General features: G+C 41.4%; 1 protein-coding gene across 1 annotated transcript in view; it reads right to left on the bottom strand.

Annotated features, from left to right (window-relative positions):
* Positions 1 to 999: 999 nt before the first annotated feature.
* The window catches only part of LOC139207095 (ecto-NOX disulfide-thiol exchanger 2-like), a 66,759-nt gene continuing 41,623 nt past the window's right edge, over positions 1,000 to 26,135 (bottom strand). Inside the window, exons 7-14 of the mRNA XM_070836729.1 lie at positions 25,987 to 26,107; positions 25,390 to 25,395; positions 21,904 to 22,088; positions 16,964 to 17,088; positions 13,318 to 13,357; positions 7,029 to 7,095; positions 3,786 to 3,871; positions 1,000 to 1,131 (exon numbers count right to left, since the gene is read on the bottom strand). Of these exons, the coding sequence (XP_070692830.1) occupies positions 1,000 to 1,131; positions 3,786 to 3,871; positions 7,029 to 7,095; positions 13,318 to 13,357; positions 16,964 to 17,088; positions 21,904 to 22,088; positions 25,390 to 25,395; positions 25,987 to 26,107 (762 nt within the window). The remainder of the gene's footprint in view (positions 1,132 to 3,785; positions 3,872 to 7,028; positions 7,096 to 13,317; positions 13,358 to 16,963; positions 17,089 to 21,903; positions 22,089 to 25,389; positions 25,396 to 25,986; positions 26,108 to 26,135) is intronic.

The raw sequence follows: 26,135 nt of genomic DNA, 5'->3' as shown, positions 1-26,135 counted from the left end.
AGTATAATCACGAACGCAGCAGAAGAGAAGGGGTCGTTGTAATTCACATTCAACAATGTGGGGTTGAATTGTCTTTGTAAAATGAAGCAGACCTGGAAGGCACTGTGTGAATGTCCTCTGATAGCCAACATGTATCCTGTTCTTGATTTATGATAAGAAAATCATGATCATAGTGATCAGACTCAGATAACCAGATCAGACACACATCTGACAAGAAATTCAACAAGTGCAAAAAAAGATGTCTGTGTATTTTAACATTTGCAGCATCTTAGGTTCCCATCGATTATTCTCCCTGCTGTTCATTGTCCATTTGAGAACTGACAGTGCAATTATGTGGCACCAAACAGGAGCATAATTCAACACTGAGAGATGTGGAAATGACTACAAATCGATCTGATCCCTGCAACTGTCTTGTGTGCACTTTTAATAGCCTGGACAGAGAGCAGAAGGAAATCTAGGAATTCATTTTACACGATTGTACAAAATCAACAAGAGGCATAAAAAAAAAAAAAAAAAAAGCAAGCCAGAGAGTTTCGGGGTTGAAAATAGAGCCTGACGACCTTCCTGTGTAGCCCTTTAGTCCACGTCTGCCAGTACAAAGAGCCAACTGTGGGCTCGAGTATAAAAATACAACCAATCCCATGACTCTGCTGAGATTGGTTCTCTGAAGAGACTTTGGGTTGAGTAAAAAAGAAGAGGGGAGAGTGAGAGATGATGCGCTGTCACCATAGAGATGCATCCACCTCTTGGTCACCATAGAGATGCTGCAAAGTATTAATTTGCCATCACAAAACCTGTATATTTATCTCTCTGCCACCCACACAGAACACTCCTTCCTGATCTGCACTGAATAATTTGTGCTCTTGTCTGGGCAGGTGGAGCCGGGCGTCTCCATTAGTCGTGAGCTTTCTCCACATTTCTGGAGTTTCTTCCACGTGCTTGTGCTGTCTTGTCTTCCTGTCGTCCCTTTCAGGTCCCAGGGCGCATCACCTGCAGATTCTATGTGTTCTTGATGCCCTGAAAGCCGCAGAAGTTCCAGCGTTTCTCCAGACTTGCTCCGACACCAGTCAGCTCCAGTCTGAAGGTGCAGGGCAGCCGGGAGAGAAGAGCCTCCACCTCACTGGGGTTAATCTGCCGATGCAGTGCACACACAGCAAAGGCAACAGTTAGATGCCACACAAAACAACTTTTCACACACAAATTAACACTGACATTCTCACACATTCTCACACCTCCACTATTCACACCTCTGCTCTTCATTATGCTGATGCTTGTTTCTCACACCTTCGCTTAAACCTGATGAATAGGGTAAGCAATCAAGGCAATATGAGCCACATGACAGGAACTCTGCTGGCTCACACCAACCAGATGGGCTGAGCAGAATAAGAGAATCGGACTAAGGTGACAGTAGAGACAGAAATCCACTGTACTAGCTGCTGTAGACAACCTACAGTGTCTTGCATTAATAACTAGGTTGTTCAAGCCCGGTGCTGATGTCAGGATGCATTAAGGTCCATCATGGAGACAGAACTGGTGTATCATCACACACAATGGAGCAGAGTCAGTGTGGAGCTGGCAGATAAGCAGAGAGGATTGGGGTTGTTGTTGGGGAGTCCAGCCAGTGGTATTGACAAAACTCTGTGGGCTGTTTGATGTGCAGAATTAGTGGAAAATAGAAGGTACATGGACTCACACAGTCAGGTATAAAGCATGCTAAATACACACACACACACACACACACACACATATATATGTAACACACATGTTTTAAGCAATAGTTAAGCAAAGTGTACATTTTGGGAAGTACACTTTCTTGCAGAGTTAGATGAGAAGATCGATATTACTCATGTTTGTGTGATAAATATGAAGCTTGAGCCACGATATGGAAACAGTTGGCCTGGCTCTGTACAAAAGTAAAAGCAATCATTTGTTTTACAAAAACATAACAGTAAAAATGGGAATGAAGACATGAGCTTTGACTCTAATCTAAAAGTAATAGACTATCTAATAATGGAAAAAAATTGTACTTACAGTCATACTAGGCTTTGCTACAGACTGATAGTGATTCAGTCTATAAATGTACAATTCCTGTACATCACATCAGTCCACATAACATCAATTTCAGATCCAACAGAGGAACACCGACTGTCTTTAATATTTCATTTTGTTTGTTTTGAATGCCTGGTCCGTAACCAATGATCTTTACTAGTAAAATCAAGAGAAAAATAGTCTTACAAGATTATCATTTTAACAACATTATATCCACTAGATGTTCTCATCATGGAGGTGCCAAAAATCTACAGAGAGACGAGTGGCAGGAGGTAATGAGAGCACATTTGAAAATCAAGAGTGGCATCTGGAGCACCATGCTTCACCTGTTGCCACCGCGACCCGACCCCAGATAAGTGGAAGACAATGGATGGTTGGATGAATGGATGGGTCATTAAGAGATGGTGATCACAAAGCTCAGCTCAGTTATTAACCACAAATGAGCTCGAACATGTCGTCTTGTTCAGAGGAATCTGGCTGACTAACAGCCTAACCTGACAGTGGCAGGCAGCAGCAGACAGATGCAGGAAATTAATATAGTTATCAATAAGTTCTGCAAATGGGGATGTGTGACAAAATTAGAAGCCGATAACTGCAACAAGACAGAAACAGAGAGGCACTGATGGAGAAAAAGAAAAACAACATCAAACTTCTCTCTATTATGAGCAAGGTAGGAGTAGCTTAGGTCTAGAAGGTCAAGATAAACAAGATTTTGACCACAGGGAAGGTCAGCAGTACTTCGTCCTGCATCAGTAGAAAAAATCTGATGGGATAAACCTTCTGCGGTGCTCCAACAACAATTCAGCTTCCCACATTAGTTGCTGTTTATGTCACTAAATTATCAGTATTGTACAAGAATCATACCAGGAATGGCCACTGCACAGAAATGAAGTCAACTGTCTAGTCTGCTTCATTTTCTGCATCATTTATAATCCCTAAACAGTACCTACATCTGTGTGTGCCCCCCCCCCAAAAATAATATAAAACATAATATTATAATCTAATTAAAATACTCAAATGGTAAAACATGATTTGTATTTGAAAGGGAAAAAGTACAAGTCAAAATAAAATATGTTATTATCAGTGTTCTAGGTGGAAATCAATAGGGGAAATAGAACAGGAGGTTAGGGAAGAAATTTGTGTCTGAATTGCTTAGATCATATAAAACACGCTTTTATCTAAAAGCTGAAGGATGTGTAATTGGCTCAGATGAATGTTGGCCTGAAATATCGGTGAAATTTTTTTTTTTTTAAAAACAGGCCATAATAGCTCATTGTTTCATCCTTTAGCATCATTTTAAAAAAAAGTAGATTGTTCATCCAATGGGAGGAGGTCCAGATGAAAATGACATTATTTTCAAATGTCAATTCAAAAAAGAAATGGAGAGCTAGAGAGCTATTGACGAAAGGCCGTTTTGGCCATTAGTATGCAATTTTGAAACAGTCCCTTACTTATTATCCATTTATTATCATTTACATATCCTCCTGGTAAGTACAGGTATATGAGTGTGAAACAGTGCAGCTTTAAATAAAGGCTAAAACATCTCAGATTAACTGATGGCTATTGCCTGCACTTCAGGCTTGATTGTGTGCCAGGAGACTAAAATGGCACAGCAGGACCCTGGCATACAGCGGGCCCATATGTCAGCCCTGCAGGGAAATTTAATCTATGTCACTATGTCTAGGATGTGTGTGTGTGTGTGTGTGTGTGTGCGTGTGTGTGTATCTGCCTGTTACCTTGGTGTCCAAACGCTGCAGGTAGGAACAGATGTATTCGATGCTGGCTCCAAACGGGTGGACGTTCAGGAAGGTTGAAATGATCCCTGAGGTTGAACAAATAGGTCACACAGGCATGTTAATTAAACTGTCAAAATGCAAAGAGGTACCTTGTCACGTAGCTCCAGCCTTTGAGTTTCAGTCGCTTGTTAAACCAGTTAAATAACTTTGCACTGCAACAGAATGTTCAAGAAATCAGTTTGTGTTATTCTTCCTCCTCCTGCCTGACTGAACAACAAGCGGCTCCTCTCAGACAGTTAAGAGACTCTTATATTTTGTGGCTCCAGATTAGAGGGAGTGTTTGATGACGGGTTTGATGCTGTTATCTTTCATCAAAGCTGTGTACTGTTGAAACGCTCCAAAAACTCAACCAAACCATCTGCTCCCAGCTCTCTGATAGAACCAGGAGAGGGTTAAACCTCAAAGTCTGTTTGTCGTTGGAGCACCATGAGGCCGATTAAAGAGTCAAAAACTCCCAGGAAGGCAGCTGAGATTTGGTTGGTGGGTTTTAAGATGATTCAACCTCAAAGTGTGCGTCTGCATGGAGTCCACGGGCAAAGCAGCTAAGCTCAGGTTCAGACTTTCTGCACAGAGCGACAAGAGGAACTTGAAGGATAGTTCCTGATTTCCGACAGCTTGGCCAGCATTACCCTCCATAAAGTAACTGATGATATCTGGGAACAAATCATGTATCGTATTCTGTGAACAAGCAAACAAGCCTTGATATGAGTTAGAAAACGACAGCGAGCCGCTGAATGCTAAAAGACACTGATGAGGGACAGGTCATCTAGTGACTGTTAGAATCATATTCTGTTGTTGAAGTTCAAGGCAATTTCTGCAAAAATTCTGCAGATTTATATGCCAAAATCAAATAATTTCCTCATTGACATCTTTTGTTGCATTCATTTCAGCAATTAACTTGCAGAGTTGTAGCTACCATTGAGAACATCATAATATAACTAACAATATATCAGGGAACGACAAGAGGAGACGTTTATGTAAAATAATTACACGTGTTACATTTTCAAGGTTGATTTCATAGTTTTTCAGCCAAACATCTTAGTTTTGTAAAGTTTTAAGAGAAAAGAGTTTTAGACCTGATCATTTCTAAAGTCCTAGCTTTGACCCTAGTAACTTGGTGAGCAAAATCATATTATTATTGACGAGAAGAATTTTTCAATGGTGTTTTCAGAAGCACAATAGCTTCATTCTTATTGAAAAAACACAGCTCACCCTGAAAAAGCCTCTGCAGCTCAACAATACAACCACAAACGCTTTCATCTTTTGTACTTTTGCTTCTCATTTCGCAACCGTGTTCATCTACATTCACTACGGAGAGCAAAAGGACGGGCAAAGAGATTCCAACCTTTGTTTTCTGATGCAACATTTTCCTTCAGGAGCCAAATGTCCCCTTTTTCCTGCGGTGTTCCCTTCAACTCAGCATCAAACAAGACACCAGGATGAGTGATTCTGACATTAGGAGGTGCCAGGGTCTTTAGCTGTGGCCCATCTGCCTTAGCAAACAGCCAAAAACAGAGGACAAACGCCAATGGCTACCTAACTGCTGTACCTGTAAACCAATCACTCAGTCACTCTGTTGTTAAGACAGTAGTCGCAGGTATTTCTGGCACTGGAAGAGCAGTGGAACTGGAAATAAATTAACAGATACAGAACATGATATAATTTGGTAAACTCTAGCCCAATTTCTGTTGTACTTTTTAACAAGACGCAGCATGTTTTGAGCCAACGGATGTCCTTGACAATTAACATGTGAAAATGCAGCGTGCCGGAAAATAAGGCACAAAATAGGACAAGGCTTTGTTTACTTCTATAAATAATGTAGTTTATTATACACATGGGAGATAGACGTTGGCCATATTTTCCATTATCAAGAAGTCACATTGCGTTATGTAATCTAATGAGTAAAGTGGACGATTTCTCTCTTCATATCTTCCTCCTCTCTCGCTCTAATGGCTGTGTAATTATGCATAGTTATTACCTCAAAGTGACTGAAGCGAATCCAAAAAAAAAATCCCATAGCATTAGAGGTGGCATTAGTAGAGGATGTTGTGGTTATGTTATACAAGGGATGGATAATAACACAAATGGAAGAACACATTATGATACAATGCAGTCTCATGCCTCAGTCTCAGTCCCTACTCTCTTTGTGACGGTACTACTGTTAATTTTCTACCAAGAGCAAGGCTTTAATTGTTAACACTGTGGTATGGACTTGTTTATATCGTAAGGCATTCCTCTTATTTTGTACACCTCCCAAGTGTCAGTGTTTTGGGGGCACAGTGTTCAAAGCAGGGACAGGCAATCATTTAATTATCCCCAATCACAAATACTTGAAATCAATAAAATAAAGTAGAACTTCATTGTACACTAGGGTTGAAAATTGACCTAATTGAATTAATATGCAAAATAATATCAGAGCACTACCATAAAAAACACAATAAAATAGTAAAAGCAGCATAAAAAAGATGAAACATAAGAAAAAAATACTGAATAGCAGGTCTTGTAGGTCAGTTTTTAGAGTTAAGATTAAGTTAATCTATAGACATGCTGGCAGCTGTTTGGATATTGCACTGTTTCGAGCTAAATGCTAATATCTGCATGCTAACATGTTCATAATGGCAATGCTAAAATGCTGATGATTAGCAGATGATGTTCACAATGTCAACTTTTAGTTTAGCGTGTTAGCGTGCCAGCATTTAACCAATCAGCTTACAGCTGGGGGTGATGGACATCTTACTAGTTTTGCTGGTATTTGGTTTTAAACCAACGTATGAGACAATGTGAGAATTTGATGTAATGATGGCGCAAGAGGACAATTCAAGTCATTAAGTTTCTTTCCCTAGGCACTATGGGTATCTGTAACAAAAGTCATGGCAAGCCATCAGATAGTTGTTGAGACACAGAGAGAATAAAAATGACAGAAAACTGTCAGGATGTCTGTAGCTTTACTCCTTGTTGTGACTGTAATATAAGTCACTCAGCTTCATTCTGCACACTCCCACGCCAAAATGGCACGACCATGATATTCATGTGTTCATCAACAATTATCTGTCCTGTTAAGGTGGACTCTTCAGGCCAAACTAGCTTTTCTAGTGCTTCAGATTATGGAGGGACAGTCAAAACGACACATTTCCACCAAATGCAGTGATGCCATGGAGACAATGTAAGACAATGTAAGCATACCGACTAGCAGTGCATCCCTCTCAGAGTGAACAGGACTGTGATGGCTCTTCTCTGGAAGACCTTCCTCCTCCTGACTGCAGGACACCACTGATGATGCCGTTACATCCTGAGGAAAGGCGCACATAAAAAGCCTCAAGTGTCAAACTGTAGAGACTGCAAAACATAACCTAGTTGAATGACCCACATAACTGTAGCACCTCAATTAAACACAGATGCTACTGAAAAATCCAAACAGGGTTCTGGGTAGTTACAACCTCGCATTTGAGGCTGTACATCAATTTACTTGGTGATGCAAATGCACAGGAAATGCATTAATAAGCATGCAAAAGTAGGAAATAAACACAAAATAATCTACATAAAAAGAAAGACAAGACATCAAGGAAAAGATGAAGGAGCAAAAGAATTAAGCCAGCAGCTAGAGCTCTGACAAAGGGGCAAAAAAAAATACCAAGAGAGAGGAAGTGCCAACGATGCTAATGATCAAGCTGTTGTTTACTGAGAGGCTGTGACAGCCTGACACACAGAACTGAGGACAGAAGAGGAAATTTGGATGCGTGTGTATGTGGCAAAGACATTATGTATGTCTTGTCTGGCTGAAGTTTGTAAAATGTGGATCACACTGATGCAAGGTGGCCTGCAAAGAGTGTGCGCATTTACTGCATGTGTGTCTTTGTATGATGTGGCACAAGTCCTTCATTTTCTAACCCAGTTGTGTCTGGAAGATTTATTCAGGGCCAAGTACAGTCCCTGTGAAGATTGGCCTGTAATGATATGTCATGTCGGTGCAAGAGTTAAGGAAGGAGAGGAGAGGACGAGAAACGAAGTAGGGAAGACAAACATTTAGCATGGAGTAGCGAGGGTTCAGTCTTTTTCCCCACTTACACTGACTTGATTAGCACTCTGTTCGCTTCCTCTGTCATCTTGCTTTAGCGTCTCCAGCTAGAGTCAATTAGAAAAATGAGAGGAAACGTCAATGAGAGACAAGTCGCCCACTAATGCAATCAGACACACCAAAACTCACTCTCCATCCTGCTCTGACTCTCTCATACGCTCACACTGACACACGCGCATACACATGAGCAACATCGGTCGCTGCAGGATCAACAGGCCTAGTTTCAGAGGGACGTTTTCTCTTCCAAGCTTTGGAGACAAAGTCAGACAAAGAAAAGTCAAATAGTTTATGTCATTATATGGGTACACGTCCCAGAATAGCAACCAAAATAATTAGTCCTCTGCTCTGCAGTGCTACATGGAAAGACACTGATTTATTTAATCAAAGTTTCACGCACAGCGCAGAACACATGCTCTCAAGGAAAAACTTCTGAATACATTTGAATAAAAAAATGCTGTTAAAATGGCACATTGACATACTGTTTAAAATGATTAAAGTGGCTTCTCTTTCATTGCTGAAGGAGTGATAACAGCACTGACAGGTGTATGATGAAAGATGACATCTTCACAGAGGATTTAGGAGACTATGGGACAGATATGGCAACTACATTATTAAACAGACACACAGTCTTATGACATAATGCCGCACGGACAGCGGCAATCCTGCATGAATGCACACAGTGAATGAATATCTGCACGGTTTCATATGTAATCTATCATTCAAAGTAAACAAAGAACTCTCCTGTCACGCTGTATGAGAGGAGCTTATGCACCGTCAAATGTGCTGATATACTGTTTATCTTAATTCATATATGTTAATGTGTTTCTCCACCTACAGTATGTCAAAAGGAAAGCACCTGTTAGTTTCTTTGCGCTTGTTGAAAAAAATCTGTCCTCCCCCAGATGATGAAATAATCATTAGGATTTAGTACATAGATGTACAGGTTGTATTCTAACAATTATGCTGCTCTAATTGTTTAATTTTCCAACAGGGAGACAGTGATCTGATGCAATGTAGATCCAATGTAATGTTTAGTCGATCAGTGAAGGTAAACTGATGTCGTCAGAGCTACATTTTTGAAGGAGAGAATGTTTTTGATAATGATGACTTATATGTGATTATCAAAGAATTGTGACCAAGATATGTGCATACTGTAACAGGACACATTAAACCTGCAAACAGAAACAAGTTGTGAACAAGCATTGACATACAGTAGTATCACATTTTTGAAGAGGGCTGTTCAGCTGCTAAATGTTCCACTGCCTTTAACAGCTAGACTACTGTTTCTGTCTGCTGTTTGGTGATGATCAGGCAGTAAACTGTAGATTTCTAGAGCTTTTTCTCTGAAAATTGTTGCCTGCTGTGGCCATGAGAGCAGCGAGCGTACAGCGAAACAGTAAAGGTGTGAACTGCACGGGTAAAAAACTTACTAGAAAGCTTTGTAAATCTGTCGGGAGCTGCAGATTCAGGTGATCATTCTCTGTAGGTTCTATATATAGAATATATATATATATATATAGGTCTATATAGGTTAATATCTATTACGGCCTCTTTAAGTTTGTCGGTGCTCTCTGATGGACAAACCATGAAATACCAACACCATTTCTAAATTCCCGCAGGCATTGGCATTTGTGTTGAAATTTCTTGCCATTTACCAGCCCACATATACGCTTATAAGCTAGGCTAATAATAATGGCCCTGCCAGTTTAGCATTCAGGCTCTAATTATGAGTACTTACTTTAACGACACTCCTCACTGGTGAAGGGTGACAATTAATAGGAGCCATGCTAAGAAAGGACACTTCAAAGTCATCATCCCTGTTAGCGTAACCTTTTCAGTGGCGGTGGCAGAGCCATATTTAGGGGGATGTTTGCTGAGGCCAGATTCTCTGAGTTGTGCTGTAGGGGTTGATTGCATGTGATGGTTGTGGTGGAGGCTGAGGTTGTGCAACAAGGTGAAGGAGTGAGGTTGTGTGCTGTGCATGTGTAGTAGAGGTTCTGTTACTTGCTGGGAAAAGAGGGGTGGGGGAGCGTGATGAAGCTGTGGCTCGACAAGCTCCAGTTGAAGCACAACATCTTTCTCTTCTCTCTGCAGATCAACACTGCTCATGTTGCTCAAGTGTGAGACTCTCAGAAAGTTAAAATGCTTCTTTTTTTCCAAACCTCTTTGTCTCCGCCAGCTGAGCCATTTATTTTTCTTTTTGATGATTCACTTCTCCTATAGACACGTCTCTGGTTTTTCTACCTCCTTTTGTATTTGTCATTAATGCACGGGGATGAGGATAAAAAAATAATAAAAAAATAGGGGTGTGCTAACATGTCACAGCAATATTTAAACATTAAAACTTGGAGGTCTCTTGCTATATAACAAATTAATTATAGCTTTAAAAAGATGCTTTAATGTTGAGAACTAACTTTTTGTCAGTTTTTGTTGTAGCCACCAGCAGGGTTCACAATGGTAAACAAATATGAACATTTGGTGCTGTGTTCAGCATGCCACATATCAGTGCAGGATAGCAGGAAAAAAAACACACACACAACATACAGAATAGTGATGCACACAAATGCTGTTGTTTGCAATACTGTGAAAGCAGCTTCAGAAGATGAAAGTGGTGTTTTCAGCTTTCAGCTGGTAGCCATATGACTGTCTCATGGGATAGTCCAGAAATAGCTGGACATAAGCTACTGCCATCTCCTTAATGTCACCTGAGGACATCATCCTCACTAAGGTCCAGATGATGAAGTAACTCTGTGACTGTACAGCTCTGCTTGTATGGAGAGATAATCCTCCCGGGAACAGGACGAGATAAAGATGGAAGAACTGAAAAGAAATCTTCACCAGCAGAACAATGGAGCAACTAGAGAAGTTTAACCAAAAATGTGTCGTCCTTGCAGAGAGACAACTTCCAGCAACGTATACTATTAAAGAGATAGAATACAAAGAAAAAGGTAAACAGGCCAGAGGTCAGTCATACTAAGCAAAAGATATTAATTATTGGGAAAATAGTTCTTTAAAAACATTCTTGCATGTTAAACTGACCTTTTTGTACCAAAATACAAAGTTCTTTCTGCTAAACTCACAGGAGATTTATGAGAAAACAAGGGACTGGTAAATACCAAAAATTGCTTCAGTATACCTAATGAAAAAAAGGAAGTCACATAAGTTCTCAAAAAAACTAGAAAACAAAATCCAGATGAGGTATCCTGAATGTGAGCTCAGCAGGATGGAAAGCCAAGGGGCGGGTTCCCCACTCCTTTATTGGGTATTGTAGCACCTTATTGTGCACAGAGTGCATAGTTCTGTCTCAGTGTGCTGAGGACAGTTAAGCCTATTCACATAGAAAAGAGAAAAGCTAATTCACATAGTTCAAATATCTGCAGCTGAGCAACTTTCCATCAGCTCGCAGCAAGCCAGCTTGAGCAGCTCTGCGGATCAAAAAGATGACCTGAGAGCAGAAAGCAATCCACCACAGTCATCAGACAGCACTTGACAGTACCATTTTAATATCATCATTATCCAATTACATAGCTGATTGAACTTGATGCTCATTCTCATGTCAGACGTCTTTCCCTGTTATCATGCTGAGCCAAAGTAGGCCAGTCAGAAATGAAAATGTAAGAGGTAGTGGAGCACACCTGCACTCAGACAAAATCTTTATTGTATTTCAATGTATGACCTGCAATTAAATGTAATGTGCTTGGAGAAGAAAAGCAGTGAATCTCAGTATTTCTCTTGCTGTGAGTTCCACGACAGTTTGATCTCTTCACAGCCTTTGTCTGCGCTACAATTCATCCATCCATCCATCTTCAACTGCTTATCCCGAGTCGGGTCGCGGGGGCAGCAGTTTCAGCAGAGATGCCCAGACTTCCCCGACCCCAGTCACCTCCTCCAGCTCGTCTGGTGGGACCCCGAGGCGTTCCCAGGCCAGCTGAGAGACGTAGTCCCTCCAGCGTGTCCTGGGCCTCCTTCCGGTGGGACATGCCCGGAAAACCTCCCCAGGGAGGCGTCCAGGAGGCATCCGAAACAGATGCCAAAGCCACCTCAGCTGGCTCCTCTCGATGTTGAGGAGCAGTGGCTCTACTCCGAGCTCCTCCCGGATGGCTGAGCTCCTCACCCTATCTCTAAGGGTGCACCCAGCCACCCTGTGGAGGAAACTCATTTCGGCCGCTTGTATCTGTGATCTCGTTCTTTCGGTCATGACCCAAAGCTCATGACCATAGGTGAGGGTAGGAACGTAGATCGTCCGGTAAATCGAGAGCTTTGCCTTTTGGCTCAACTCCCTCTTCACCACAACGGACCGATACAATGAACGCATCACTGCAGACGCTGCACCGATCCGCCTGTCGATCTCACGCTCCATCTTTCCCCCACTCGTGAACAAGACCCCGAGATACTTGAACTCCTCCACTTGAGGCAAGGATTCTCCACCGACCCGGAGAGGGCACACCACCTTTTTCCGGTTGAGAACCATGGCCTCGGACTTGGAGGTGCTGATTCTCATCCCAGCCGCTTCACACTCGGCTGCAAACTGCCCAAGTGCACACTGGAGGTCTCGGCTCGATGAAGCCAACATGACAACATCATCCGCAAAAAGCAGAGATGCTATCATGAGGTCCCCAAACCGGACCCCCTCCAGCCCCTGGCTGCGCCTAGAAATTCTGTCCATAAAAATAATGAACAGAACCGGTGACAAAGGGCAGCCCTGCCGGAGTCCAACATGCACCGGGAACAGGTTTGACTTACTGCCGGCAATACGAACCAGACTCCTACTCCGGTCGTACATGGAGAGTGTGGAGCTGGTCCAGTGTTCCGCGACCGGGACGGAACCCGCATTGTTCCTCCTGAATCCGAGGTTCGACTATCGGCCGTATCCTCCTCTCCAGTACCCTGGAATAAACTTTCCCCGGGGAGGCTGAGGAGTGTGATCCTCCTATAGTTGGAACACACCCTCCGGTCCCCCTTCTTAAAAAGAGGGACCATTCCAGAGGCACTGTCCCTGACTGCCAGGCGATGTTACTGAGACGTGTCGTGTGGGTGATGGACGAGTCCACTTCTGAGTCCCCAGCCTCTGCCTCCTCAACGGAAGACCTGGCGGTGGAATTGAGGAGATCCTTGAAGTATTCCTTCCACCGCCCGACGACATCCCCAGTCGAGGTCAACAGCTCCCCACCCACACTGTAAACAGTGTTGGTGGAGTACTGCTTCCCCCTCCTGAGGCGCCGGACGGTTTGCCAGAATTTCCTCAAGGCCGACCGGTAGTCCTCCTCCATGGCCACCCCGAACTCCTCCCAGGCCCGAGTTTTTACCTCCGCTACCGCCCGAGCTGCAGCACGCTTGGCCTGCCGGTACCTGTCAACTGCCTCAGGAGTTCCACGAGCCAACAAGGTCCGGTAGGACTCCTTCTTCAGCTTGACGGCATCCCTTACTTCCGGCGTCCACCACCGGGTTCGGGGGTTGCCGCCACGCGCCAACAATGGAGGTGGAGAACATGGTCCACTCGGACTCAATATCTCCAACCTCCCCCGGGATCTGTGAGAAGCTCTCCCGGAGGTGGGAGTTGAAAACCGCGACAACAGCGGGTTCCGCCAAACGTTCCCAACAGACCCTCACGATGCGCTTGGGCCTGCCGAGTCTCTCTGGTTTCCTCCCCTGCCAGCGGATCCAACTCACCACCAGGTGGTGATCAGTTGACAGCTCAGCCCCTCTCTTCACCCGAGTGTCCAAAACACACGAACGGAGGTCAGATGACACGACAACAAAGTCGATCATCAACCTCCGGCCTAGGACGTCCTGGTGCCACGTGCACCGATGGACGCCCTTGTGTTCGAACATGGTGTTCGTTATGGACAATCTGTGACTAGCACAGAAGTCCAACAACAGAACACCACTCAGGTTCAGATCGGGGAGGCCGTTCCTCCCAATCACGCCCCTCCAGGTCTCACTGTCGCTGCCCACGTGAGCGTTGAAGTCCCCCAGTAGAACAATGGAGTCCCCAGTCAGAGCACCATTCAGCACCCCTCCCAGGGACTCCAAGAAGGCCGGGTACTCTGTACTGCTGTTCAGCCCATAGGCCGAAACCACAGTAAGAGACCTGTCCCTGACCCGAAGGCGCAGGGATGCGACCCTCTCGTTCACCAGGGTAAACTCCAACACATGGCGGCTGAGTTGTGGGGCTATAAGCAAGCCCACACCAGCCCGTCGCTGCACACCTCGGGCAACGCCAAAGAAATGGAGAGTCCAGCCCCTCTTAAGGAGCTGGGTTCCAGAGCCCAAGCTGTGAGTGGAGGTGAGCCCGACTATATCTAGCCGGTACCTCTCAACCTCCCGCACAAGCTCCGGCTCCTTCCCCCCCAGCGAGGTGACATTCCATGTCCCTACAGCTCCCTCTGCGGGTGGTGGGCCCACAGGAGGTCGGACCCACATCGTCCTTTCGGGCTGGGCCCGGCGCTACAATTCAGAGATAGTTTATGTTCGGCAATAAAGCGGTTGACATGCAAACAAACTGTACATTTGAGATGCTCTGTTTTATTGCAGTCTTCTCCAGCCAGCCTATGAACAGTCTCATTAGAGTTGTTTATCACTACCTCCCTCACTCAAGAGTACCTTAGTGGTTGCTGTTAAACAAAAGAGATCACACAGTCATTCAGGCCATTAAAGTAACCTTCTGGTGTGGCTTTTCTAAAATCCTCCCACTTACTGATGCCTCCTAATAACCAGGAAGGAGACAGCAGTGTGCTCCATTTTCTTTTTTTATGGTGTAAAATCAAGCATGGCATAGCTAGAGTGAAATGGGAGACAAGGCAGTGAAGGTAATGAAGGTATCCAGAGTTTTTTTCCCAAGGTATGAAAATATTTTCTGCTTCAGAAGTAGGGGAGATCAGGGTTTGTTGTCACACTTTATACTCTCATGTGAAGCGCTCATCATGAACACATCTTACAGTAGTCATTCCTATATTAGAGGGATTAGAGGTCTTAGTTTGAAATGGATATTCCTTTCATTCTTATAACAGCAAGTTATTAACTATCAAAGACACTCTTACACATTGTGATAAGCAACTCCATGACAGGGTTAGTTGTCATCAGAGCTGTGGTTTCAGTAAAAAAATTACTTTAAAAAACATTTGTAACCTTCAAGTTTTTTATGCTACAGACACCAAATCAGTTTTAAAATTGATAGAATCAACATCTCTTCAATACACATTGTATTTGACTACTTGTTTAGATGGCCAGATGGAAAGGAGCATCAGAGGACATCACCATAAATGTCTGATATCAACATGATGAAAAAGCGCCCTCCAGTTTGGCAGAAATAAGCACCGTGACAGCCAACCTATGAGCCAACCAATGCCGTTCTCTCTTATATACCGTAACATAAATCTCATTTGGGTTTAAAAGTTCATTCAAGGGTTTTTATGCCTCGTACCACACAAGAAACAATTCCAAGTCCCATCTTGAATTGACTTGAAAATGGGGAGAGACATCTCAATGTGCAAAATATAACCAGTTGAAATTTTCTCTTAAGGGACATTATAAATGCTTAGATTAAGTGAAATTCTCATTTAACATTTCAGTCACATTAATTGAGGTTTTCATGATGTCAAACCCCATCTTTTATTCTATGGTTATGGTCAGCATTTCTTCAGCAATAGCCATTCAAAGCATTTAAATTGTGTGATGACCTCTTTCTATAGTAGTAGGTTAGTGGTGTGGTCCACCATCCCCATGCAAGATTCAAGTTGCCTTCACATTCACAAAGGGTTCAAATGAAATAATGCAGCATGTAATCCAGCATTACCGTAATTTTATGTCATGTATTGTATTTACATGCACTTAAGTAATCAGGTATATTATATACTATATATTTTGGATGCATTGGCTTTCTCATTGTAACTTTTGAAGACGCTGTATTGATCATTTACTGTACAGACTAGTTTGTGTTGGTTTCAGTTTCACGGAGACTTTAGATGTAATCATTTTAAGTAAGTGGATGCAGTGCTCCACATATTGATCTTTCCTTTTAACCAGCCACTCTTGCTGTTCTGTCTCTCTTTTGTTATGCACATTCAAACTTGTAAAAAGCTGATTATAAGACCGGTTACATGTACACGTGCAACAGAAATCAGTGTTCCCCAGGAGAAATGCAGTTATGGGTATCAGGTTTCCCTAATCCCCGGCCCTGCTTACGGTAAGCAGGCTATTCGCGTACATGACATTTAAGAAAACTGCTGGATGGAGAAAGCCTACTGTAACCCAGTTACTTAAGTGCCGCACCAGAGCTGTATTAAGTTACTGCTAATGCAAACCAAACATTTCCTAATGCTGTTAGTTCACTTTAAAAGTGTTCAACTGACAAAACATGGGGTGGTTAGCACTGACCAAAATCACCCATAAAAAACAGTCTAAAAAATAGGGTAATGGTCATGGCATGATGGGAAAATACAGATTTTTAACTGACCTCTTTATTGAAACAATGGCTGTTTGTTTGGCTGCACTGGAAACACCAGTACATAATCTTGGGGCAGTACATGCTGCCCAAGATTTCCTCTATCTATAGTATTAAACCACACTTGCTGTTACCATGGTAACTACAGGTATCGCTAAATCAACCAAGATTGAAATCTTAAGGACTCTACTTTCATATCCACCATTTCACATGATTTAGACTTTGATCTGCTTGTCTGTTACATTTTCTAGCCTGAATGTTAAATTATTGGTTCAGTTATAGTGACAGTCTTTTAGGTACTTCAAATGATGTGTTACGGCTTTTTCAATTTTCTATTTGTAAAGTCGTGGTAAAAACTAAAGCTCTTCATCACCTGTGCCTTTAGTGAAAACATCCATACATCATTTACTGTGCTGGGTTGATTCAGGAAGAGATCCTTAAACATCACCTAAAATGCATGAAAATCTTCCTTCAATACAGGCAGCGGTGTGTTGAATTATTTTCCAGATATCGCAAACACATGAACATGAAAATAAGGTTTTTCCTTGACTTAGGATGTGCGTATGTGTTTGTTTTCTTCTGACCTGTAGTATGTGTGGGTTCTGCCGGTTGTGCAGTCCTGCCTTGAGGTTATGGATTTGGTTCTTCAGCTGCTGTTTGTCTTCTATACTCTTTTCAAGCTCTGCCTCTCGCTCCTTCAACTCGTCCTTCATTCTCAGCAGTTGCTAAACACAAAGAAGAAGAGTGGTTAGCTGTTAATGTTCATGTTAGCCAAGTTATATCAGTCCTGATCTCCTTTCTAACTGTTCTGACAGGGACAGCATAAGTTCATCTGATGCATTGTAGCGTCAGGAGCAGTAAGGCCCTGACCTTAACTCCAGTGAAACGAATGGTAAGATTCCTGTTGGGAGAAATTGAAAATAAGGTCTCCCTCATCAGCTTCTTTTAATGTGATGCTGAACAATTCATCAGTTACAATGGTGCTGTGCAGTGTGTGTCAAGTGAGGTGAAAAATGAGCACAGGAGACAGGGAGCTAGGGAGTGATTCAGCTGGTCAGTAAGGCAGACCTGAACATAATGAGCACCTCTGCCTACCTGGGACCTCATTCATAGTATTAAAAATATGTTTTCTGCATATGCTATCTAGATAATGAATGGTCCAATTACATCCTAATATTTTCACATTATGCATTGTTATGGTCTGTCATCTGTCTGCACTGTGTTTTCTACATGGCATACACTTTACTGTGCAGGTAAGGAGACAAGTGGCTGACACATAGCACAAATGTAGTATTCATATCTGGCACTATGATGGTGGTCCAGTGAAGAACTGGCTATGGCAAAATGCCATATTGATGATATTGATGATTCTGAGTACAAGATTTAATTAATTTTGACCTTACCATAAGTCTGGGATGAACTTGTTTATAATTGGAAATTTTTATCAGGTAAAGTAATATATTGCATTTTAACATAACAGCTCGTGTTGTAATTGGAATCTAATTAAACGTTGTGATCTTAGTGTTGATGGCACTGCCTGAATCTCAGATAAATGTAAATGTAATCTGTGCAACAGCAGCAAGTATGACCGTAAAACAGAAGCTGAGGCCTGATGTTGCCCACTGCTTATCTAGTTTCTTATTATGATGCAGGCGGATGCACAAACAACAAATACTTAGTATCCTGATGTAAATATATATATAATATATAATACCATATACTGAGGTCACAACCCAGATGACAAATTAAGATTGAAATAGATTGTATCTTCAGTGTCAGATGAAAATGAGGATTTTGGGAGAGTATTTTTTCAATAAGGTCCTTATGCATAAATCCTGGCTGTCTCTTATCATATCATAAGGCCAACGAAAATCTTATCAAATTGTGTTTATTTCTTACACAAACACCTTTCCTTAATGCAGATAAGACTGAATTGGGTATGTTTGTATGTATATCTGAGAGGTTGAAAAATGAAAGCATGGTATGAGCCCATTTGAATCTGGTTACTACTTAATAGTTTATTAGATGTACGACCAAAAGCAGAACATTATTTAGAGGCTCGGCTCATAACACTGAAATCAGAACAGTGACTGCAGAACTGGTACACAATTTGTTATAATTTGGACTTGGTGCTGAATAGACTATTGGCAAGCACCAGAGGCAAATCTCCACATATGCTTTCCGCCCCTCAGAGGACTGAACCTTGTCACAGTGATAAACAGAAGACTGTGGTTGCACTCTGCAGCTCCCTGATGGAAATGCGTATGTGGGAATGTGCAGCACTGAAAAAACAACAGATGTGCTCAGCCAACCTTTCATAGGTAAATATATTCTTAAAAATGTTAACATTTTTTGGGATCATTTAGATGAGCTGGGAAAGTGTGGTTGATGACATTTTGCATCTCAAATAGTTAAGAGAAAATCGGTTGCCACTGCATGAATATGTTTCACATGAAAGCCATCATCATCTTGTTATTATGCAGCAGTGATGTGTTTATTTTGTCATGAATGCAAAAGGGTCTGGCAAAGAGACGTTAACTTATGGGCTGCGACTAGAGAGGTACTAGAAAATAGGCTGAAATAAAGACAATATAAATGTCTTTTAGGTTTCAGGGTGAACATCGGCTCTCTTCTACAGATCGAGTGGAGGATGTGTTACATCATACGATAAATTTATCTGCTGATAATAATTCAGCCTTCTGAAGGCCAAAGAAGACCTCACTTTCAGACTGGGGAAAAAAGCAAAGTGTTTTAATCATCAGCTGAAGTTTTATATATGAAGACACATTTCATAAAGGTGATCACAACGCACTTTGTAAAATGAAATATAAGTGGATTTAAGCTCCGATGCTTTACAAACAATATTTTCTCTGGAATCTCTTTGCTTAAGGACTGCAAGCCGGGGCTATTTGACAACACAGCAGGTGATCAGAGAAGTGGATTGCTGCCTGAGGAAGTATTTTCTTTTTTCAATTGGATTACTAAATGTTCCTGAGGGTAATATTCTATTAAATATGGCCTAAAGCTGTGGTTTTCATTGCCGGTTCTCAGGACACAAATACTTACGGTTTCTTTTTTCATTTTAGCCATTTAAACAGTAAGGTCTGCTAAATGCCAAACGCTATTCTTCAATCATACAACAACAAATTGATTCACATCCTGGCCTCTGCAGAAACACGTGCCTGCAGCTAGCAAACACTGAACCAGATTAGATTAGTGTAATAAGTGTTTCACTAAGTAAAGGCTGCAAAAAAATTAAATATTAAAGGTTCAATCCACTCATTTTTTTCCCTCAACTACAATAAAGAAACTGAAAATGCTATTGAATGATCAGGTGACACAATGGAGGTGTGTGAAGGTACATGATTTACTGAAGCAATACAGTTGAAGGACAAATCCATAGAGCAGCAGAGTACTCTATAGGGAGCATGGCCTGCATTGTAAAGGTGAATATGACCACAATATAGCGTTGTACACTGAAGGATGAATACAACTATAGAACATGGGGTCTATATGTTAGTGTTGTGGTGTAGTTAGTGTATGATGATAATATATATAAGTGTGTACTGTATGGCCGCAGTGAATGTTGTAATATATAAAATGATTGCTAAAGAAAAAATCTATGGAGGCAGAGTCAAGCATGCATTAACACTAGGGCTGATTATTTTGTCTCAAAATACACCAAGTACAATATACCCATCACAATTCCCAAAAGCCCAAGGCAGCATATTCAGATGCTTAAAATCAAAATATATCCACTGCACTAACATACTATAACTACTATATGAGAAAGAAAAGAAAGTTACAAAGTTACTATTTTATCAGTTTATGATGGTATAAAACAGAGAAATGCAGCAAATTCTCACGAACCAGAAGATGTTTGGCGTTTTTGCTTGAAATATTATTGAAATTATTATCAATTGATTATCAAAACAGTTACTGATTATTTTTCAGTTTATTTATTATACTACTACAAAGCAGCAGCCTCTAGAGCTCTGTGATCAGCCTTAAAGCCACCATACAGCCACTGTCCACCCCCACTGGTGCTTTCACTTAATCTGCCGGATTAGAGCTCTTCTCAGCACTGGTGTGGGTGTGTATTGATTGTGCATGATTGTCGTCTCAGTCTGTTAGTTTGCAGCATCTGCTAGGGAGGGACAGCTAACACTTTTATAATCTTAATTGGTACATGCTGGTTGGTGACCTCACATATTTCCCAGCATATCCCACACATCAGTTTTATGTGTGGGGTCTTTAAATACACCTGGATGCAGCCAGGGCAGCTGTGCAGCACCCCACTTACCCAAAAGGCTCCTCGAAAGGCTCCTCGAAAAAATGACAAAGTTAACAGAAACACTGAGGGGGGTTTCTGTTAAGTTCCTGACCTTAGAGTGACCACAACCCTGACTGCTGACGTCTCTGATAACTGCCTTCAATCATCTTAACGAATTTCAACTCAATTCCCAGTGTTGTATATCCGTCTAGTTGCACAAAAAGCTTCAAGAAATCATTCATTCTTTATGCCAAGTGCTGCTTATGCTAGTTTTGGAGTGCATTGACAAATGTGACAATGTTGATAAACACAGATTTCTCTGAAAACGACTGCTTCGGTCTGTTTTTGTACGTGTCACAGCCCTGAAGATGATCAGCAATTTCTTGGAGCAGTCAAGTGTAGTCTGATCTGATCTTTGATTGAATCACTGATTAGTGAGAGCCGTGACAAGCCAAAGCTGCTATGATTTACACTAATAAAGTCCCTCCACTTCTGATGAGTTTGCAGTATCATGTGCAGCTAATTTAACTCATGCTGATTGGAACCTCACAGACAGTGGCTGAGGTTTGTTGTCAGGCCCTGTCAAGGTACCCCCTGTGTGATTGAATTGGGATGTATGTATGTAAATATGATTGAGGCAGAATAATTTCACCTGCTTTCTATGCAAAGCAACTTATTTCAAGAGTGTTTTCAAATCAAGCGATGGTGCGATGGTTGAGTTACCTCTAATTATTCTGATAGGGAGAGAATTCTCAAAACAGGAGACGCTACATGGCAAACAAATGGTATTCGCCGATTGTTTGGGAGGGAAAAAGACTCAAGAGTAACACTAAACATCTTGTTTAGTTGGATATTTTTGCAGCAGAGAGCACGAGTATATCGATTTTGTTTTAGATACTGACATTTATTCTATTTGGTTTCATATTAACCGATAATATGCGGCTCGTCTTTACAGCATATGCCAAAACAACTAACTGAAATCATCTGTTCAGTGGTCTAAACTTGAATCACAGGATACATCTAATGAGATGATATACTGTAACACAATAAAGACTCATGGAAATCTGTCTTCTTTTCCAATCCAGTCCATTGTTGTAAACCTGCAGTTTTATCATCGCACTCTCAAATCTGCATGATCACTATGTCTTTGGCATTCCCTATTGTATTTTCTCAACTTCCATCTGTGGTTTCCTGGAGAATTTCTGCCTGATGTATGAGGCATCTAATATCAGTTTATCTCCCGTATGCGTTTGTACTACCACATTACCTTCTGCATGCCTTGCAGAGCCTGTTGTAGGAAGCTGAGCTGCTGAGAGTGTGTGTTGTCCTCCTCACTCGTCATTGGTTGCTTCTTGCCCTGTTCCTGTTTGAGCAGCTCCACCTCGTTCCTGTAGGCGTCCAGCTGGCAGCGCAGGGAATTATTCTCCTCCTTTAAGGCTTCCGCTTGGGAAACTCCTATAGTTTCATAAACGGTACACAAACACAGAATGACACATTATTCGACTGCCTAATACAGAATGTAGTATGTCTAGTTTCTGTCTAAACGCCAAACTCTATTGTTCTGTACGCTCTGGGTTCCCAATTCGGGCATCAACAACAAACACCAACATATTTCCATTGTTTTAAAGAAAGCCAATTAAAAAAGAAAGTTAATTAAAAGAAAGAATTTAACTCGTTCTTGAAATGACAAACTCAATTCAGGAAGGCCTGTAAGCTCACAGAAAAGATACCTGAATTCAAATTTGAGACTCATTTTCACAAATAGATGCAGTTTTCACCAACTACCCACTGATAAAAACCCAAATTGAAGCATGTGTCAACCTCACATAATACAAACACATCCACAGACTTTATACTGTAACTGTACTATTATACCACATTCAGAAACCTTAAAAATGCCGTGACACTTTTCATACTGTCATGCTGATGCAAAATTAATTCAGTTTAATCTCAATTATAGGAAAAGTGTGCAGAAACCCCCTAGAGGCTTTTAGACAAAGAATCATTCTACTCCTTTTACATTTCTGAACCAAATGCAGTTTGAGAGCCTTTAAGAGATGATGTTCCCATGAAGGCACTGAAATACAATCCCTTTTGAAAAATGGCAAAAGTGCCTTTTATCTCTAAATAGGCTTTAACTTCAATTGAATTCTTCTTTTTCCTATTCTTTCTTTTTGGTATTAACTTTTCTGAAGAAATTTAATTCACACTGACCTCAGTGCGACGGAAAATGGAACAAAGCCGATTAATTGATTTTGATCTGAAATCCACTGCTAATAGTCTTACATGATGCCAACTCCAAAATAATATCCTACAATAGGCAGGTTAACAGAACATTTATTTATTTGATGGTCAAGGTTAAACTCCAAGATTGAACCCTTAATAGTTTTCATGCTGGTTGCTATCTATTAACAATCATGTCAGCTTCAGGAAATCTTTTAACATCTTTTTCAAGACAGACAGCTTACTGACTGAGTGGAAGTTAACCATCATCTCAGAGCTCTGAAATTTGTCTTGAAGTATTAAAGCACTCCAGACGAAACCACAGACCCTTCAGGATTGAACAGACTTTCTGAATCTGTGAGCTGGTGGAGACACGTGGACTTGGTAGATATTAGGGCCTGGTTATGCTCCACCTTATTTGACAATGTTGTTCTCAGAAGCGTTTATATCCGATCCAAACGGCCACATTCCAAGCCGGGATGGAAAACCAGTCATCACAGAGTGGAGGGAGACGTAGTAGTAGTTTAAAAATCTGGGATAATGGCGGTGGGATAATGATAGTCTCTCCTGGAAGACGTTCATAGTGTTGCACAAAAATGAAAAAAAAAAAAAAAAGACATAAATTTAAGCCCTGCCTCCTGTCGCACTTCTGCATTGCGTGGCTGGTGTGAATGTCAGACCCCCCCCCTCCCCAAATTGAATGTCGGAAAGGCGGGGGAGGGAGTTTCTGAAGCTGTGTGACTGTCCGAGGATTTCTGATGGAGTACACTGGTGCCTTTAAGCTTTTGTCGGGAGCTGCAAGTAACATTAACTGTATTACATCAGCAAAATGCTGAGCTTACCACATGCTGCTTGAATCAAATCAACCGCAACACAGTCTTTCCACTTATTTTCTTAATCTGTTTATCTATACCATGAAGCTTGATAGCTTGACAGTTCCCTAATGTTCACCCATACTTAATTTCAAGTCAAACTGTATTTTTGTTCTTCTGTTGTACAGTTTTTCAGTAACGTTTTTACCATACTTCTTTTTAGAAATACACATTTTTTCTTCTTGTGTCTTGTTGCCTTTTCATTTTTTTATTTTCTGTTTTCACACAACTCTTGAATCAGCAGACCACTTTCTTGGTTTGCCAGGGTGTGAATCAAAATCCCTGAAAGTGCAGTTGGGAACGATTTCCACAAGAACAAAAGAACAAAAGTAAATGTGAGAGAAAGTTGTGTCGAAAAGGCTCATTTTGGCCAGCATTGGACAGAGTATTCAAACTGTAAACCAAACTGTGAAGTACACTTTCATGGTTGTTTCCCTCAGATTGAGAGGGACATACGATGTAAATAAATTGCTGATAAAAAATGATATAGATTACATGGTAAGAATATCCTGAATTGTGCTTAATTTCACCTCTACGATGAACATGTGAATCATATTATGGTGATGTTACAGTTTCTTTCAAATGCACACTTGAAAGATCCTCTCATAAAGCTTTATATTTGTTTCTTTTCTTCTCAAGTTATATGTGGAAATATGATTAAATGACTTACTCACTGAGTTATAAAGATGGATATGGAGACCCCTTCTTGTGTTGAAGTTTGTGTGTGTGCTTTCTCCCACCAGTATTCAGCGAAGCAGGGAAGTGGTAAGGATAGTATTGATCATAAAGTCTTATTAACTTGCTGCCCAAGGAAAGCCAACAGTTTGTCTGGATTATATCCAATTCCCCCTGTATTTGCCCTGAATTTCCACGGTGAGGAATGTTATCAACACTAGCAAACACACATACCTGTACGCATGCATGCGCACACATACAAAAACAACTCCCATTAATCTGTGAGCTGTGACAGAAAACTCTCAGCCATAACTTGACATCTGAGGTTTCTTTTTCGGCTTCTTTGTGCGTATGTGTCTGTGTGCACACTGCGCACTGTATGCCCAGCTACATCATTTAGAATTCCATAAAAATATCCTTAATATGATATATTTTTATTAGAAGAAACTTCAGCAATACTGGCACTATTCCCTGTTTAATTTTACAGTTTTTTCTCTTTTTCTTGCTTATCAGATTTATCAGTGAAGAGATTCACTGTAGTAATAATAATAAAGCATCTCCCAATATGAAGCCTAAAGGGTGCAACTTTCTTCAGAGATTTCAAAAGATTAGCTCTATTTCCTGTTCTGCACATCTTATTTATCTCTGACTGTGTTGCCTGTTTCTAATATCAGATTACAGCTTCTTTTCAGAGGTAATGCAGGCCCCAGTTCTCTCTCTCTCTCTCTCTGTTTGTGTGTGTGTGATGCTAGTATCAATGATTTTTGTGCTTTCTAGGGGCTCCTTTGTTGTAATGCAATTGTTTGAGCAACAAATTTGATTAAGAATACTTTGTCTACAATTACTGTACTTACAGATTTCCTACATTTCCCAGTCCAAATCAAATTATGGTGTGGATCAAACATTTACCCCACGCTCCAAGACCATAACATGATTTGTGACCACAACAGCAGTTGTTTCTAGATTTATTTTAACTTTAAAACTTAAAGCTGATGCAGATTAAATGCTTGGCCAATGTATTCAAATGTAGCCAAATCCATTGAAAAGGTATAAGCATTCGCTTTACCATATTTAATCCAAACAGAGAAAAAAATCTGAACGGTTTTTCTAAACTAAAACTGGTTCAATCCATCAATCCATCCATTTTCTTCTGCTTATCTCTGGGGTTGGGTCGTGACGGTAACAGGCTAAGCAATGGAGGCTTTGAACCCACTTGGATTCCAGGTCCCCAATCTTGCCCAGGATGCATGAGACATTCCTCCAGAGGTGGGATTTGAACACCTCACAGATGGGGGCCTCCACCAGACGTTCCAAGTTCACCCTCACTACACGTTTCGGTTCACCAGGTTTGTCTGGCAGCCTCCGCCACCATCTGATCCAACTCAGTTCCACTCACAGCTCAGCTTGCTAATTGAGAGGTTTTAATATGTAAAAATTGGGAGTGGGGTCCAAAGTTAATATTATCCTTGATATGTGTTTATGCAAAAACACCAGTGACGTGCAAAATATTGGCTGGTAGATAGTATGCCCCCCCCCTAATTCAGAACCTGTATGCTGCTTGTCAGCCTAAATATTTATACCTGAGTCCTCAAAGTCTTTGCTGTTGGTAACAGAGCAGTCCTCCATGTCATCATCAGACATCTCCATCTCCTCTTCTCCTCTGAAGCCCATCAGCTGCTCACTGTGCACGTTTCTAATTTTCTGCAAAACATGAACAATAGCAGGTAAA

The sequence above is a fragment of the Pempheris klunzingeri genome, chromosome 9 (assembly GCF_042242105.1).
Source record: "Pempheris klunzingeri isolate RE-2024b chromosome 9, fPemKlu1.hap1, whole genome shotgun sequence".
NCBI classification, from domain to species: Eukaryota; Metazoa; Chordata; class Actinopteri; order Acropomatiformes; family Pempheridae; genus Pempheris; species Pempheris klunzingeri.
The sequence above is the reverse complement of the archived record's forward strand: the minus strand, read 5'-3'. Positions and strand labels throughout refer to the sequence as shown.